The following is a 15,454-nucleotide window of genomic DNA, read 5'->3' as shown; positions in this document are numbered from 1 at the left end:
AGAGTACACTTTGCACGATGAGTACTGAATAATATATAGAACTGTTGAATCACTGTATCATACACCTAAAACTAAACACTGAGTTAGACTGGAATTAAAAAATAAATTAAAAATATATTTAAAGTCCAAGTGATGATTAACTTTTGGACAAACTAAATTTTCTTGTTGCCTTAACCAGTGCACTTCTCTCCCTGTAGGGAAGTGACAAGGAGGGCAAGCTGCTGGATGGTCACTTAGGAGTGCCCAAGCAGTTGTGTGGAGGGTGACCACACTTCATCTCACCTAGCTGCACAGCTGTTCCTGCCCTGTGCTTCCCAGGTTGTCAGCCAAGGCCTATTTGAGCAGCACTATTCTAAGAGGGTATGCTCCAGATTTTATTTTATTTTATTTTTTTAAAAGATTTTATTTACTTATTTATGAGAGACACACAGAGAGAGAGAGAGAGAGAGGCAGAGACACAGGCAGAGGGAGAAGCAGGCTCCATGCAGGGGGCCCGACATGGGACTCGATCCCGGGACTCCAGGATCAGGCCCTGGGCTGAAGGCAGGCGCTCAACCGCTGAGCCACCCAGGGATCCCTGCTCCAGATTTTATTTCATTTCTTTTATTTTATAGATTTTATTTACTTATTCACGAGAGACACACAGAGAGAGAGAGAGGCGCAGAGACACAGGCAGAGGGAGAAGCAGGCTCCATGCAAGGAGCGGGATGTGGGACTCGATCCCCGGTCTCCGGGATCACACCCCGGGCTGCAGGCGGCGCTAAACCGCTGCGCCACCGGGGCTGCCCTCCGCTCCAGATTTTAACTGTAGCCACCTACAACTATAAATTTCCCTCTGAGCTGCATCCCACAAGTTGTGTCATATCATGTTTTCATTTTCATTCATTTCAAGGTATTTTGTAATCTCCCTTGTGCCTTCTTTGACCCACTGGTTGTTTAAGAGTGCGTTGTCCGATTTCCATACTGAATTTTCCAGGTTTTTTTCTGTTACTGACTTTAATTTCATTGCATGGAGATCAGAGATGGTCTCCGTCGTAAGGGATCTGAGAGGACTGCATTCTAGGGGGTCACATGGACACGCCCACTTCATGAGGTTGTAACGAGAACTACATAATCTGCGGGAAGCACGGAGAGGTGACAGGCCCACCAGTAAGTGAACAAATGGCCGCTCTTACACCGGAGCCCATTCCGCTGGAAAACCTGGAGAGCACCGTGGGCCCCGCCCAAGGGCCTCGGGCGGCCTGGGGAGCCGCCGGCACCGGCCCGCCCCGCCCCCCCGCCCCTCGCCCCCGGCCCCCGGCCCTCCCACCCCGGTGCCCCCGGCCCCCAGCCCCGGCCCGCACCTCTCCTCCGCCCGATGGTCCACTCCCGGTTCCTCAGGAGGACGTGCGGCTCGCCGTCCCCGGCGCCCAAGCGGAGGAGCCTCCCCCACGGCTGCTGCTGCGGCGGCTGCTCGCCTTCCCGGCGCTGCTCCATCGGATTCACATCTGACGAGATCCGGAAACGCCGGCTGAGGCGCTGGGACCGCAGAAGCGGGGGCTGCGGCCCGCCGCTCCGCCCTGAGGCCCTCCTGGCGCCCCCGCCACACCACGCCGCCGCCGCCCCGGGTCGAACGCCCGCCTCCTCCCGCCGCCGCCGCTGCCGCCGCGTCCCGCCCGCCGACCCGCCGCAGCCCCGCGCCATCCGCTTACCCCCCGCCCCGCGCCTAACCCGGAACCGGCCGCACCGCAGCCACCGCAGCCACCGCTGTCAACAGACATCGCCGATTCCTCAGCTGATCGGCCAGGGCCGTCCGGGCCCTGCGATTGGCTGGCAGCGGCGCCCACCGAGCGCGGCGGCTAGAGCGGAGCCCCCAGCGACCCGCGAGACTGGGAGCGTGGGGGCCGGCGGCGCGTGCGCAGACGGGAGGCTGCGGGTCTGAGCGCCATCTTTGGTAATGGCAGACGGCTTCGTCCGCGGTAGGGGGCGCCGTGTTAAGTGGTGGCGGAAGGGACGGAGTTACGGGGTTTGGGCGTCCGAGACAAATCCTCGAAGGGGCGCCGTAAGTCAGATGGCCCTAAGTGTTGGATGGGACGGGTCGCCTGACCTACGGGGAGGGCAAGGACGAGGTAAGTGGACGCTCGCGGACGTGGACGCCTACTGCCGAGGAGCGGAGGAGGCAGTCTGGCATTGCGCCAGGAGACCCGGCCTGGGAGAGCAGCTGCGCGGCGGGCGGTGCTGGAGCGCGAGGGCGCCTCCGGGGGTTTCCTGGAAGCCGAGCGGGTCCGGTGCGTTCCTGGGAAGGAGCGTGTCTGGTACGGGAGTGCACTGTAGCCCCCTTCGTGTCCTCACTTGTACACAGCAGGTAGTGATGACTTTTTCTCATTATTTAAACAAAGGAAGCAAATATTCTAAGATTGTTTCTCGCCGCCGTTTGTGGAGCGCCGAGGTCTCCTACTTCCTCTTGGACCAGGGCCTCTCCACGTGTCGGCTCAGGCAGGCGATTCCCCAGCTGGGGTGCCGCTGAGCCACAAGCCCAGGCTTTGCGGACAGGTTGCGGGACCCGGGATCGATGATGAGGTCAAGCCAGGGGACCCGTGCCCTCAGCCTTGGTGCAGCGCCTGCCCTGCTGGGCTCAGATTTCAGACGTGGGAAAGGCCACAATTAAGCATTCCTCCAAGGAAATTTGGCTTTCGGGCACCTGGTGGCCCAGTGGGTGAAGCGACTGCATTCAGCTCAGGTTGTAACCTCACTGGTACTGGGATCGAGTGCCCATTGGGCTCCCTGCTCAGCAGAATGTCTGTTTGGTCCTCTGCCTCTGTCCCTCCTGCCCCGTGGTGCTCTCTCTCTATTCGTCTGTCAAATAAAATCTTTTTTAAAAGAAATACGAAGAAATTTGGTTTCCATGGAAAAACAGCGAAACGCAGCAACCTGTTGGACGCTGGGTGTTGGGGACAGTGTATGCCTGGCTAAGCAGGCCTTTCGGTTCAAGAACACAGCGGTTCCAGCCCTAGCAGCCAATCAGCTTCACTTGAAGATCTGGCGACTCCACGGAGCGGGGAGACTTCTACCAAGGCCTGACTGGACACTCTGATCTCTCTGTGATTCCAGGAGAATGCATTTTGGATATTTTGGGTTGTGTTACCAGGACTTACTGTTTCCTTCAAATGATTTAATGTTATCGTGCACACAACATATTGAGGTCAATAATGATTATTACATGTACTTCTGTTTTGTGGCTGTAACCCAGGAAAATGAAGAGGGTTTTCATTTTTATTTGCATCATCAGAGAAAGTCGTACTGACTTCTTTGCTTCGCTGAATATATACAGGTATGTAAAAAAAAGGATTCAGAGTTCAAAAATAAAAATTAGTGGTATCAAAACGTACCCACAAGTGGGTGGCAGTTTTCCAAACTAAAGGAAATGGGCAAGGGGCTTGGCAAAACCAGAAGCAACAACAGACATGTCAGCTAACATCTGAAGAGGGCAAAATGTTCTTCTGAAACCCTATTGATCCCCAAAAGACAACCCTAATGAAGGCATAATGTCATCCAGGCAGGACCTTATTTGAACACCAGGTCAACTAAAACCTTCTTGACACATTTCCACTTTCAACTGTTATACTGTTGAGGCCAACCTGAAAAACATGTCATAATAATGGAATGTAATCACAGTATGAAAACACCTTTTATAACCGTTACAAGAAAACATGTCCAGAAAGGTCCAACCTGAAAGATCATGGATATTGCTCAAACCTTTCAGACTTGGTCATGAGACCACAAGCTTCCTCTACCCCATGGTATCCAACCTACCAGGCCGGCAGGGTCCATGGACCGGTGACAAAGCCAGCTCAGGTTCCAAAGCAAAGTGCTGCAGCTGAAAAGCCAGCTAGGAAGATAAAGCCACAGAACCCTGAAAATCATAGCCAGGGCTGGTGTTCAAAATAGAAGAAACAAGATGGGGAATGAGAAATGCTTCCCATTCTCCCCTTCTCTCTTCCCCTTCTCCCCACATTTGCTCTTGTGCTCTGTGCTCACCCTTCATCTGAAGGAATCGCCATGGAAAGTGAGGGGAGAATGTGTACGTGCAAAACCACAGCCACAGAAGACCCTTCACTTGCCTGCAGACAGAAGTCACTTCACTGCCTGAGACTAAGTTCTGAACCTCAATTAAATGTGCCCCAGTTGATCTATCTAACCTGGACTTCAGGTTCCTTCGCGATGCATTGTAAAAGATGCCACAAATGTTTGGTGTGTAAAATGATATGTTACTTATCCCATGGGTCAAAAACAGATCCTTTTCTATGGACTAGAGAGAGAGAGACTTGATAATATCTATGTCAAGAGTTTTTAAGAAAAAGTGCAATCAAAACGATGTTGACAGGGAAATGTTACACAGAAAACAGCACTCAGTGGAGTTAAAATTTGCTGTTTTTGTACATTATGTAAACTTCATTTGCAAAGAAAAACATTTTCTCAGTTCAAATATTCATTTGAATGTAGAAAATTTTAGAAACAAATTAGAAAAAAAAAAAGAATTACCTCACCTTCTCTGGCAATAGGAACTTTCCTGCAGCAATCTCTCCATCTAGTTTTAAGGACACTTGAGAAACTCCTGTTTTTTTGCTTTTTTCCAATTATCATGAGCCTTTTCCACATTCTGAAATGTCTATGCAACACATCTTAAGAGCTGCCTAAGGGACTTCTGGATGATTCAAGTGGTTGAGCAACTGCCCTCGGCCCAGGGCTTGATCCTAGAGTCCCAGGATCGATTCCCACATCGGGTTCCCTGCAGGGAGTCTGCTTCATCTGCCTGTGTCTCTGCCTCTCTCTCTCTCTGTGTCTCCCATGAATGAGTAAATAAAATATTAAAAGATCTGCCTGATAGTGGCACCTAGGCAGCTCAGTCGGTTGAGCATCTGCCTTGGGTTTAGGTCATGGTCTGTGGTCCTGGGATTGATTTCTGCTGGTGGGGGGGCGGGGGAGGGGCTTGCTCAGCGTGAAGTCTGCTTCTCCCTCTCCCTCAGCCTGCAGCTCCCTCTGCCTATGCTCTCTATCAAATACTTTTTTTTTTTTTTTTTTTTTTTTAAGAGCCTGCTGGGCTCAATCGTAGAGCATGCAACATTCCATCTCGGGTTTGTGAGTTCAGCCCATTGGGTATAAAGATTACTTAAAAATAAAATCTTTTTAAAAAATGAAGACGCATTGGTTTAAAAAAAATTCCTTTACTGTCTGATGTTTAGGATGTTGCCAGATTGCATAATGCTATTCCATCAAAATTCTCATACAAGGTCTTTGAATACATGCTGGGCTTAGGTGTTTGTTTGTTTGTTTGTTTGTTTGTTTTAAGACTTATGTCCTGAAATGAGCCTGGCTATTTTTTTATATTTTAAGATTTTATTTACTTATTCATGAGAGACACAGGGAGAGGCAGAGACAGGAGAAGCAGGCTCCATGCAAGGAGCCTGACATGGGACTTGATCCCAGAACTCTGGCATCATGCCCTGAGCTGAAGGCAGATGCTCAACCACTGAGCCACCCAGGCATCCCAGTGGGTTAGGCTTTTAAGACTTTTAAAAAAGTACCTGCTAAGTACTTAATATTTGGCTTTTGTTGGAAAATGTTTTTAGGGGTGCCTAGGTGGGTGAGTGGGTTAGGTGGCCAACTCTTGATTTTAGCTCAGGTCATGGTTTCAAGGTTGTGGGATAAGGCTCTGAGATAGGCTCTGTGCTGGATGTCAAGCCTACTTAAGATTCTCTCTCTCCCTCTCTGTATCTCCCCCTCCCATGTCCTTCTTTTAAAAAATGCTTTTAAATTGATGTTTTGGGGTGCCTGGGTGGCTCAGTGAGTTAAGCATCTGCCTGTGGCTCAGATTATGATCTCAGGGTCCTGGGATCAAGTCCCATATGGGGCTCCGTGCTCAGCGGGGAGTCTGCTTCAGATGGGGCCAATGAAACTGTTCTTCTGGCAATGAATGTCTGACAGTCAAACATAAAATACTAGAAAATGAAAACTAAAACACAGAAGCAGTAATTTTGAAGTCTTAAAAGGGAAAATTTAAAATTCAGTCAAGTTTAAGGCTTTTAAAATGAGAAGGCTTGTAGAATGACTGAGAGAAAATATACTTTCCCCCCTGAGGAAAAATTTACCAAGAGAATCTAGAAGAGGGAAAGAAATTGGAGATACAGAGAGGAAAGACATTTATCTTTATCACAGATAACCCCACATTTATACTCGGGTAATTTCACATCTCACAAATCATTTTACAGAATCACAAGCCATCAATACCAGATATTATATGTATGTCCCAACACCCAACTTAACTCTGTGCGTTATCCTGCCAAGGAATTAATTCATCTGATTTGAAAAAACAAGTCAAATATGGCTTCCACAAAAGATATTCTACATAAGTGATTCTCAGGAACATGTGAACAAGTGCCGCTCTTCATAAGGAAATACTCTGGAGGGCAGGCCAGAAGACAAGGGTTCGATTTTTCCCTACGGAGCCTATAACTGTAGAGAGGCAAAGCCATGTATATACATCAAGAGGGATACAAGCAGTGGAAACACATGCCTCATGAGCCACACAAACGAAGCACCAGCAATCATGCTCAGACTCCAGAAATTCCTTCTGGATGGTCCTGAAAGCTGTGCTGCTCCAAAATGGGGAGGGAGGGTTGGCCTTGGGCTGGGCTTGTAAAGGTTTGACATTCCATGAGCAAGGTTGGGAAATGCAAGACAGGTGAACTTACCCTAATGATCAAAGATGAGGGAGAACTTCCCCATCTATAAATAATGGAGCCTATGTCCAAGGAAGAGAGTTCCTATTTTAAAGATTATCAAGAAATCATCTTATTCCACAGAGATGCATGCTGTATCAACACACTTATGTGCCCTAGAATGCCACTTCCATCATAACTACTGAGCACAGTCTGCCGTCTCTAACCAGTTCAATGAAAATAAGCTTTTCAGTGGCCAATTTCCCAAAAACACTGAGTTTCAACATACACCAACATTGATCCATCAAAAATTTATTACTATCAAAAGAGATTGGGTGCCTCAGTGGTTAAGTATCTGCCTTTGGCTTAGGTCGTGATCCTGGAGTCTTGGGATCGAGTCCCGCATCGGGCTCCCTGCGTGGAACTTGCTTTTCCCTCTGCCTGTGTTTTTGTAGGACCACGCCCTGGGCTGAAGGCAGGCGCTAAACCGCTGAGCCACCAGGTATACCCTAAATAAAATTATTTTTAAAAAATAGATTTTCGGGATCCCTGGGTGGCGCAGCGGTTTGGCGCCTGCCTTTGGCCCAGGGCGCGATCCTGGAGACCCGGGATCGAATCCCACATCGGGCTCCCGGTGCATGGAGCCTGCTTCTCCCTCTGCCTGTGTCTCTGCCTCTCTCTCTCTCTGTGACTATCATGAATAAATAAATAAAATCTTTAAAAAAAAAAATAGATTTTCAGGGACTCCTGGGTGGCTCAGACGTTGAGAATCTGCCTTCGGCTCAGGTCATGATCCCAGAGTCCTGGGATCGAGTCCCACATCGGGCTCCCCACACGGAGCCTGCTTCTCCTTCAGTCTGTGTCTCTACCTCTCTCTCTGTGTCTCTCATGAATAAATAAGATCTTTAAAAAAAAAAAAGATTTTCATTGTGTTAACTATACTTCAATTTAAAAAATAAAAATAAACAGTAGATTTTATTAAAGATTTGTTTCTCATTTTAGAGAGAGCGTGTGGGCATGGGGGGATGCAGAGGGAGAGGGAGAGAGAGAATCTCACAAACTCCCTGCTGAGCACAGGAGGCAGGCTAGATCTAACAACCCTGAGGTCATGACCTGAGACGAAATTGAATCAGACACTTAATTGACTGAGACATCCAGGCTAAAGAGTAGATTTTTTTAATAATTTTTTTTAAAGATTTATTTATTCAGAGAGAGAGAGAGAGAGAAAGGAAGAGGGAGAAGCAAGCTCCATGCAGGAAGCCGGACGCGGGACTCGATCCCGGGTCTCCAGGATCACATCCCAGGCTGCAGGAGGTGCCAAACCGCTGAGCCACCAGGGCTGCCAGATTTTTTTTTTTAAGATTTTATTTATTTATTTATTTATTTATTTATTTATTTATTTATTTATTTATTTATTTATGATAGAGAGAGAGAGAGAGAGGCAGAGACACAGGAGGAAGGAGAAGCAGGCTCCATGCTGGGAGCCCGATGTGGGACTCCATCCCGGGACTCCAGGATCACACCCTGGGCCAAAGGCAGGCGCTAAACCGCTGAGCCACCCAGGGATCCCCTAAAAAGTAGATTTTAAAGTAATTCATACTTGGATTAAATTTCTTAAACATCGAGGATAGCTAGAAAATTTGAGTTAGATTCTATTTTATTTTCATGGGAGCATTAAAAAGATTGCTGTTTGTTGACAGGGTGGTTTGGTCTTCCAGTGAATATAATGTTTTTTTATTTTATTTTTTATTTTTTATAATGTTTTTTTTTAAATAAATCTACTTTGTCATTAGTATCCCAAATCTAATTATAAACTGAGGTGGAACATGAGATAAATCACAAAAGTAACCAAAATCAGGAAAACAGTCTGTTGAAAGAGCAGAATCAGGAAAACCATTGGGAAAGTACTTATTGTCCCCATTCCAAAGAATTCCTGTGAATATCCAGTAGTTAAAGAAAACACAAAACTCTGAGTGACCAGAGACATTGAAAGAGAATGCATAGACTACAAAATCAAGGCAACAGGATTCAGATAAAATTGAGATACCAGGGCAGCATAGAGTCTTAAAAGGAAGCCACAGAAAAATGGGTTTGGATATAGGGACTTAATATTCCACGGAGTTTAGTTGTTGAGCCTCCCAGGCTGCCCTTACAAGTACTTTATTTTTTTTTTAAGATTTTATTTATTTATTCATGATAGTCACAGAGAGAGAGAGAGAGGCAGAGACACAGGCAGAGGGAGAAGCAGGCTCCATGCAGGGAGCCCGACGTGGGATTCGATCCGGAGTCTCCAGGATCGCGCCCTGGGCCAAAGGCAGGCGCCAAACCGCTGCGCCACCCAGGGATCCCCTTACAAGTACTTTAATACGAGCCAAAAGAGCCAATGGCTCTTTTATACGAGCCACTTTGGAAGATTTACACATTCCCGCGCTACCCTGAACCTTTCCTTGCTAGCCACTCCAGCCCGTCTCGGGTGTGGGAAAAGCCCATTCATCCTTCAAGTGAAGATTAATGATGAAATAACCCACAGAAAAATTTAGAAATCAGTACACGAATCAACTGCTGTACTAAAAAAAAAAAAAATTATGAATGTGTCAAAGGCCCTCTAGAAATATGCTAAATTTGTTGCTGTGGAGAGATACTATATTTTAAAAATTGTAGGTAAGAGTAAAAACAAAATATAAATTAGATTTTGCATATTTTAAACTCGACGGCTTATTTCTTACGTGTAAATTACAAACGGAGGGAGAAAAATGGGGCAAAACCCACAAAATCACAGGAAAAACGAACGCAAGAACACAAATGACCCAGCCGCCAGATGCAGCAGATGAAAAAGCTAGCAAGCCAGGAACGGAGTTCCTACGACAGGCATTTCCGTCCGGAGAAATCTGCGAGGAGGGGAGAGCCCGAGGGCGCAGGCAGGGCGATCCCTCGACGCCGGGGTGACATGCAGGTGTAGCGGGGCCAGGCCCACCCGCGCCCGCCGCCCCTACTTAGGGTCCGACTGCTGGGGCCCCCTCCAGAGCTCGCCCCCGGATCGGGTCTCCCTGCAGCTCCGCAGGACCCGCTGAGCCTACAGCCCCGGCACTACCCTCGGCCCGGCCGCCCTCCTCTGCGGATCCCGGGCCGGGATCGCAGGAGCCCCCGCCATCGTCGTCCGCGGCGACTGACGAGCGGGAACAGCCACAGTTAACACCCCCGGCACCGCGGCCAAAGGCAATTAGGAGCCGCGCGTTGCTAAGCAGGGTGCTGTCTCCTAGAGACGCAGAGGCGGGGCAATGGCCCGACAGACACAATCTTAGCCAATAGCCGCTGGGGCCAGTGGGCGCCCTGGCCAATGGGAAACACCAGCGGCCTGTTACTAAGCAAATCCTGATCTCGGGAGCGGACAGGCTGGGGTGGTACCTAGACGGCGCCCTCTGAGTCGTTTAAAAGGGTAGAAAGTGTTTCCTGTAGATCAGATTTAAAATTTGCCTTGCTGGGGCGCTTAGGTGGCTCAGTCGGTTAAGAGACCGACTCTTGATTTGGCTCAGGTCACGATCTCAGGGTGGAGAGAACCAGCCCCGTTTGGAGGCCCACCCTGGACCTGGATCCTGCTTGGGATTTCTCTCCTTCTCCCCTACCCCTTCCTTCGCCAATAAAATCTTTTAAAAATTTTTGGCGTGGTGTCTAGGAGGCTCAGCCAGTGAAGAGTCAGCATTTGGTTCAGGTCATGATCTCAGGGTCCTGGGATCCAGCCCCACATCAGACTCCCAGCTCAGCGGGCAGTCGGCTTCTTTCTGTCCCCCTCCCCCGTTCTCTCTCTCTCTAAATCTTTTTTATTTTATTTTAATTTTTTTAAAGATTTTATTTATTTATTCATAGAGACACAAACACACAGAGAGGCAGAGACACAGGCAGAGGGAGAAGCAGGCTCCATGCAGGGAGCCAGACGTGGACTCGATCCTGGGTCTCCAGGACCACACCCCAGGCTGCAGGCGGCGCTAAACCGCTGCGCCAATGAGCTGCCCTCAAAATCTTTTTTAAAAGATTTTATTTATTTACTCATGAGAGATACAGAGAGACAGGCAGAGACACAGGCAGAGGGAGAAGTAGGCTCCATGCAGGAAGCCCGATGTGGGACTCGGATCACGCCCTAAGCAGAAGGCAGATCCTCAACGACTGAGCTTGCAGGATGGGGACGGGTGTCTGTGATGTAAGCTCTGATGATCGCAGTGGCGGGGCTGGTCAGTGATGGGCTTGTCATGGCCTGGCTGAGTCAGCTGTGCCTGTGAGGACATGTCAGCAGTGAGGTCTGCGAGGTCACCGCCACAATGATGTCCCTCTCTTACCTGATCCCTAAGAAAAGCCTGTTAGTCTGTCAAGATTCACGAAAGCCACCTTTGATGTGGAGATAACCCAAGGAAAGAAATACAGAGCGATTTTATCTCCAGTCCAATCTCCTTCAATTATAAACACTCTGGACACCCTTTTTATTGAAATGTAACACATACAGAAAAGCACACATGTATGTATATATGATTTCCCACAAGCTGAATATCCCATGTAACCAGCACCCAGGTGAAGAAAGCAAATGGCAGTGGAACCCTTCCTGGCTCCTCCCGGTCTTTGTCCTGCCCCAGTCACACTGTCCTGATCTCTCACACCATAAATGACTTGTGCCTTTTTGAGTGTTATATGAATAGATCTGTACAGTGTAACTTTGTTTGTAACATGCTTATGCTGTGGGATTTATCCCTAATATGCATTGACTTGTAATTTACTCACATTGCTGAATTCTTCTGTGTGTATTCACCATTATTTTTTATTTTTCCTGTTGGTAGACTCTGTATTTGGCTATTAGGAATAGTGTTAATATATCCTAATACATATATAGTATACTACATGAAACCATTCTTTAAGAAAGAAGGAGAGGGACACCTGGGTGGCTCAGTGGTTGAGCGTTTGCCTTTGGCTCAGGGTGTGGTCTCACAGTCCCAGAGTCCTGAGATGGAGTCCTACATCGGGCTCCCTGTGGGGAGCCTGTTTCTCCTTCTGTCTATGTCCTTGCCTCTCTCTCTGTGTTTCTCATGAATAAATGAGTAAAATGTTAAAAAATAATAATAATAAAAGAAAGAGACAGGAAAAAAGATATGTATGCTTATTTATGCAAAAACAATAGAAAGATATCTACAAACCAATGAAATGGGTTTCCTACACAAGGTGGGTGTGAATGTAGTAGAAAGGTAAAAGAAGGAATAACTGATCTCAGTATACCTTTTGAACAGTTTTAATTTGAGAATTTTTAATATATTTGATAATAAAACTAAATAAACAAGGTTGGGTTAAAAACATTTAAGATTAAAGGCACAAATGCTATAATCACGGAAGAGAAATAAAAAAGAACCAATCTGGGGGGCCTGGGCGGCTCAGTCAGTTAAACATCTGCCTTTGACTCAGGTCCTGGGATCCAGCCCCATGTCGATCTCCCTGCACAGCCAGGAGCCTACTTCTCCCTCTCCCTCTGCCGCTCCCCTAGCTCATTCTCTCTCTCCCTCTCTCTCTCTCTCTCTCTTGCCCTATCTCAAATAAATAAAATCTTAAAAAAAGAAGAAGAAATTGAAGCAGGAGGTGAGCTGGGGATCTGTAGCCTATCTGCTGAAATCATTGTGGTATCTGATTTCAAGTCAGGTTGTAGGAGCAGCGGAGGTGAGGAGACCTGTCAGAAAATCATAGAGCCACAGGGAGCCTACCTGGGGGAGCTGAGGGCAGCCCGAGCTGGTGGCATGAGGGAACCTCCACAGCGGGAGGACCAGTGTACAGGCAATCAGGGAGCCCTGGCCATGCCCTGAAGGGCCCCCTGACTGTCTCTTGATTTCTGACCCTGACCCTCCCCTCCATCAGGAACAGATGTCCTACTTACATGCCGGCCCCAAGGGGCTCAGGGCTGGGCCATGCCAAGCCTGTCTCATGGCCAGATGCCAAGTGGGAGAGGCTGAGGGCAGGAGGGGCTGGCAGGCTGATGTTCACGTACCACAGAGCTCCCCTACAGCAGGCACATCTGAGAACATCCAATAAGGTGGGAAACATAAAAAATAGAAGGTTCTAGCACAAAAAGCATTTTGTACAAAATGTTCACTGCACAGAGAAAGCAGTTTAATTCAGAACAAAGTGACTTTGGCTCTTGCTCTGAACATAAGTTTGTAAACCATGGGTGCTGTGTCAGTAACATGCCACCGTGCACATCGTATTAGTGGGATAGTACGCATGTGCATGCATGCACACTTGTGGCACCTTCGCTGGACACACCTGCATCCCAGGCTGACTAGTGAGTCCCCTGAACACCCTGGACTCATGCTCCCAGGGAAATGTTCTCTTGCAGGCTTTATAATGTGTCTTCAGAAAGCCACATGTTTGGAATTGAGGGTATTTGTCTCCCAGATGCTCCCTGTCTACCTCTGTGACTTAAGAAGATGAATAACAAGGAGAAGGTATTAGTGATTACTAAATCCTAGTCACAATCCCTCTGGCACTAAATTGGTAAAATGAGCTTTGAATAATAGTGTTTTAGATTTTAATAATCAGATTTATTAACACTAAGTAAAATATGAAATTTTAAGTTTTAAGATATATTATAATATATAACATATATAACTTAACATAATTTAAATATAAGAATTATTATACCCTAAGCCAATTTTAGAATAATCCTGTTACAGCTCAAATTGTAGAACCAGGCAAATGGAATAAAAACATAAACGTATTTCTTTCTTTTGACTTATATTGCTATTTCAAGGCAAAGTGTGGTATGTTCTCATGCTCTGCCACATAGAGAAAAAAATAATCTGTTTTAAATTCTCAGAGTCTGTCTTCCCACAAGTCTTCAGGATGAGCTCAGTCACACACCGCAGATGACACCTTGTCTTTGCCAGAGCCACCAAGTGGCAAACTTGTGGCCAGTACAAGTTAGATGAGTCACTGCACATCCCTCGTGGCTTCTGAGTGGACCCCACAAGAAGGAGCATAGCTGAGTCAATGACCTTGACACATATTACAGGGTTTTACTGCTCCTGACCAATTCAACCAACTTTATAAAACTATGACATGGTCACCAGTTTATTAACTGCATAGTAGAATTTCTTTGCCCTATTTTTGTAATAAGAATTAAGGGTGGGGTGGGGTGCTTGGGTGGCTCAGTTGGCTGAGTGTCTGTCTGCCTTTGGCTCAGGTCATGATCTCGGGGTCCTGGGGTTGAGTCTGGTGTCAGGCTTCCTGCTCAGCGGGAAGTCCGCTTCTCTATCTCTCTCTACCACTCCCCCTGCTTGTGTGCTCACTCTGTCTCAAAAAAAGTTTTAAGGTTTTGTTTACTTGAGAGAGAGCAGAGTGAGAGTGCGCACAAGCAAGGAGAGGGGCAGAGGGAAAGGGAGACGCAGACTCCCCACTGAGCAGGGAGCACATTTTTTTCTTTTAAATATTTTATTTATTTATTCATGAGAGACACAGATTGAGGCAGAGACATAGGCAGAGGGAGAAGCAGGCTCCATGCAGGAAGCCTGATGTGGGACTCAATCCCAGGACCCCAGGATCACACCCTGAGCCAAAGGCAGATGCTCAACCACTAAGCCACCCAGGCGTCCCCTCTGAGCACATCTTGAGATCACAGGAAATTCTATGTTACAACAAGCCATACTTGTGTATAATATTCAAATTTTTCTTTTTTTTTAATATTCAAATTTTTCTGATTAAATAAATTAGTGAACATTTGAAAAAGGATGGATACTTTCAAGTTACATATTAAAATCCTTTCATTTCAACAAAATAAAAGTATAATACACCCCATATTTATGAAGAATTTTTTCAATATTAAATCTTTGTTTTCAAATTTTAAGCAATTCATATAATTAAACACATACTGTAAATATATTCTTCCCTGGTTGATAAAACACTTTGTTTGTTCTAGTTAGTGTCTATTAGACTCTTTGAGTCTAAAACATGTGACCTGCATCTTACAAAATGTTAACTGTTAATACTATTGATTTTCCAGTTTTTTAAAAAAATATTTATTTATTTATTTATTTAAATTTTAGAGAGCATGAACAGATGGAGAAGGAAAGAGAGACTCTCAAGCAGACTCCCCACTGAGCACTGAGCCCCATATAGGACTCATATTACAACCCTGAGATCATGACCAGAGCTGAAATCAAGAGTCTGATGCTTAACCAACTGAGCCCTCCAGTTGCCCCTGTACATATACATCTTAAAGAACACAGTGTATATATCATACACACACACAGTAACTGAAATATTTAGATGAATTAAAAGAAACACTATGAAACAAAAAAATAGCCCTCAAAATAGAATCAAATCTATAGCCATTACTCACATTTCATATTAACATTTTTATTGAAGAATTTTTCATGTGTTTTTATGATATTTGATTAAGTTTATTTCTGTCCAGGAAGCACAATTTGTAAACCTCCCCAGAAGAGCAATTACTATAACTGACAGTATGCACTGTACTTCGATTAGCATGTAAAGTATCAGAAACCGAGCTAGTTCTCTTTTTATTATTAACTTGTAAGAGTTCTTTATATATTCAGATACAAGTCCCTTATTATCAGTATATGACTTGCAAATATTTTCTCCTATTCTGATGGAGTGTCTTTTCACTTTTTTTATTTTGTCTTTTGAAACACAAAATGTTTTAATTTTTATGAAACCCAGTTAGTTTTTCCTGCTGTTGCTCTTGCTTCTAAGAATCCTTGCCAAATCCTTTG

At 46.2% G+C, this 15,454-nt stretch overlaps 1 protein-coding gene across 5 annotated transcripts in view; it reads right to left on the bottom strand.

Annotated features, from left to right (window-relative positions):
* The window catches only part of CHFR (checkpoint with forkhead and ring finger domains), a 73,162-nt gene that overhangs the window by 27,744 nt on the left and 29,964 nt on the right, over nucleotides 1-15,454 (bottom strand). For 2 of the 5 annotated variants that reach the window (XM_025473449.3, XM_025473454.1), the window contains exon 1: nucleotides 1,344-1,487. The exons of 2 other annotated variants lie outside the window; for them this stretch is intronic. In XM_025473449.3, the coding sequence (XP_025329234.3) occupies nucleotides 1,344-1,476 (133 nt within the window). In that variant the 5' untranslated portion in view covers nucleotides 1,477-1,487. Of the gene's footprint in view, nucleotides 1-1,343; nucleotides 1,488-1,691; nucleotides 1,850-15,454 lie in introns of those variants that run through there. One more of the 5 variants, XM_025473453.3, reaches the window with a different exon arrangement.

This window comes from Canis lupus, chromosome 26, assembly GCF_003254725.2.
Source record: "Canis lupus dingo isolate Sandy chromosome 26, ASM325472v2, whole genome shotgun sequence".
NCBI classification, from domain to species: Eukaryota; Metazoa; Chordata; class Mammalia; order Carnivora; family Canidae; genus Canis; species Canis lupus.
Note: the sequence above shows the minus strand (reverse complement) of the source record. Positions and strands in the feature narration are given on the sequence as shown.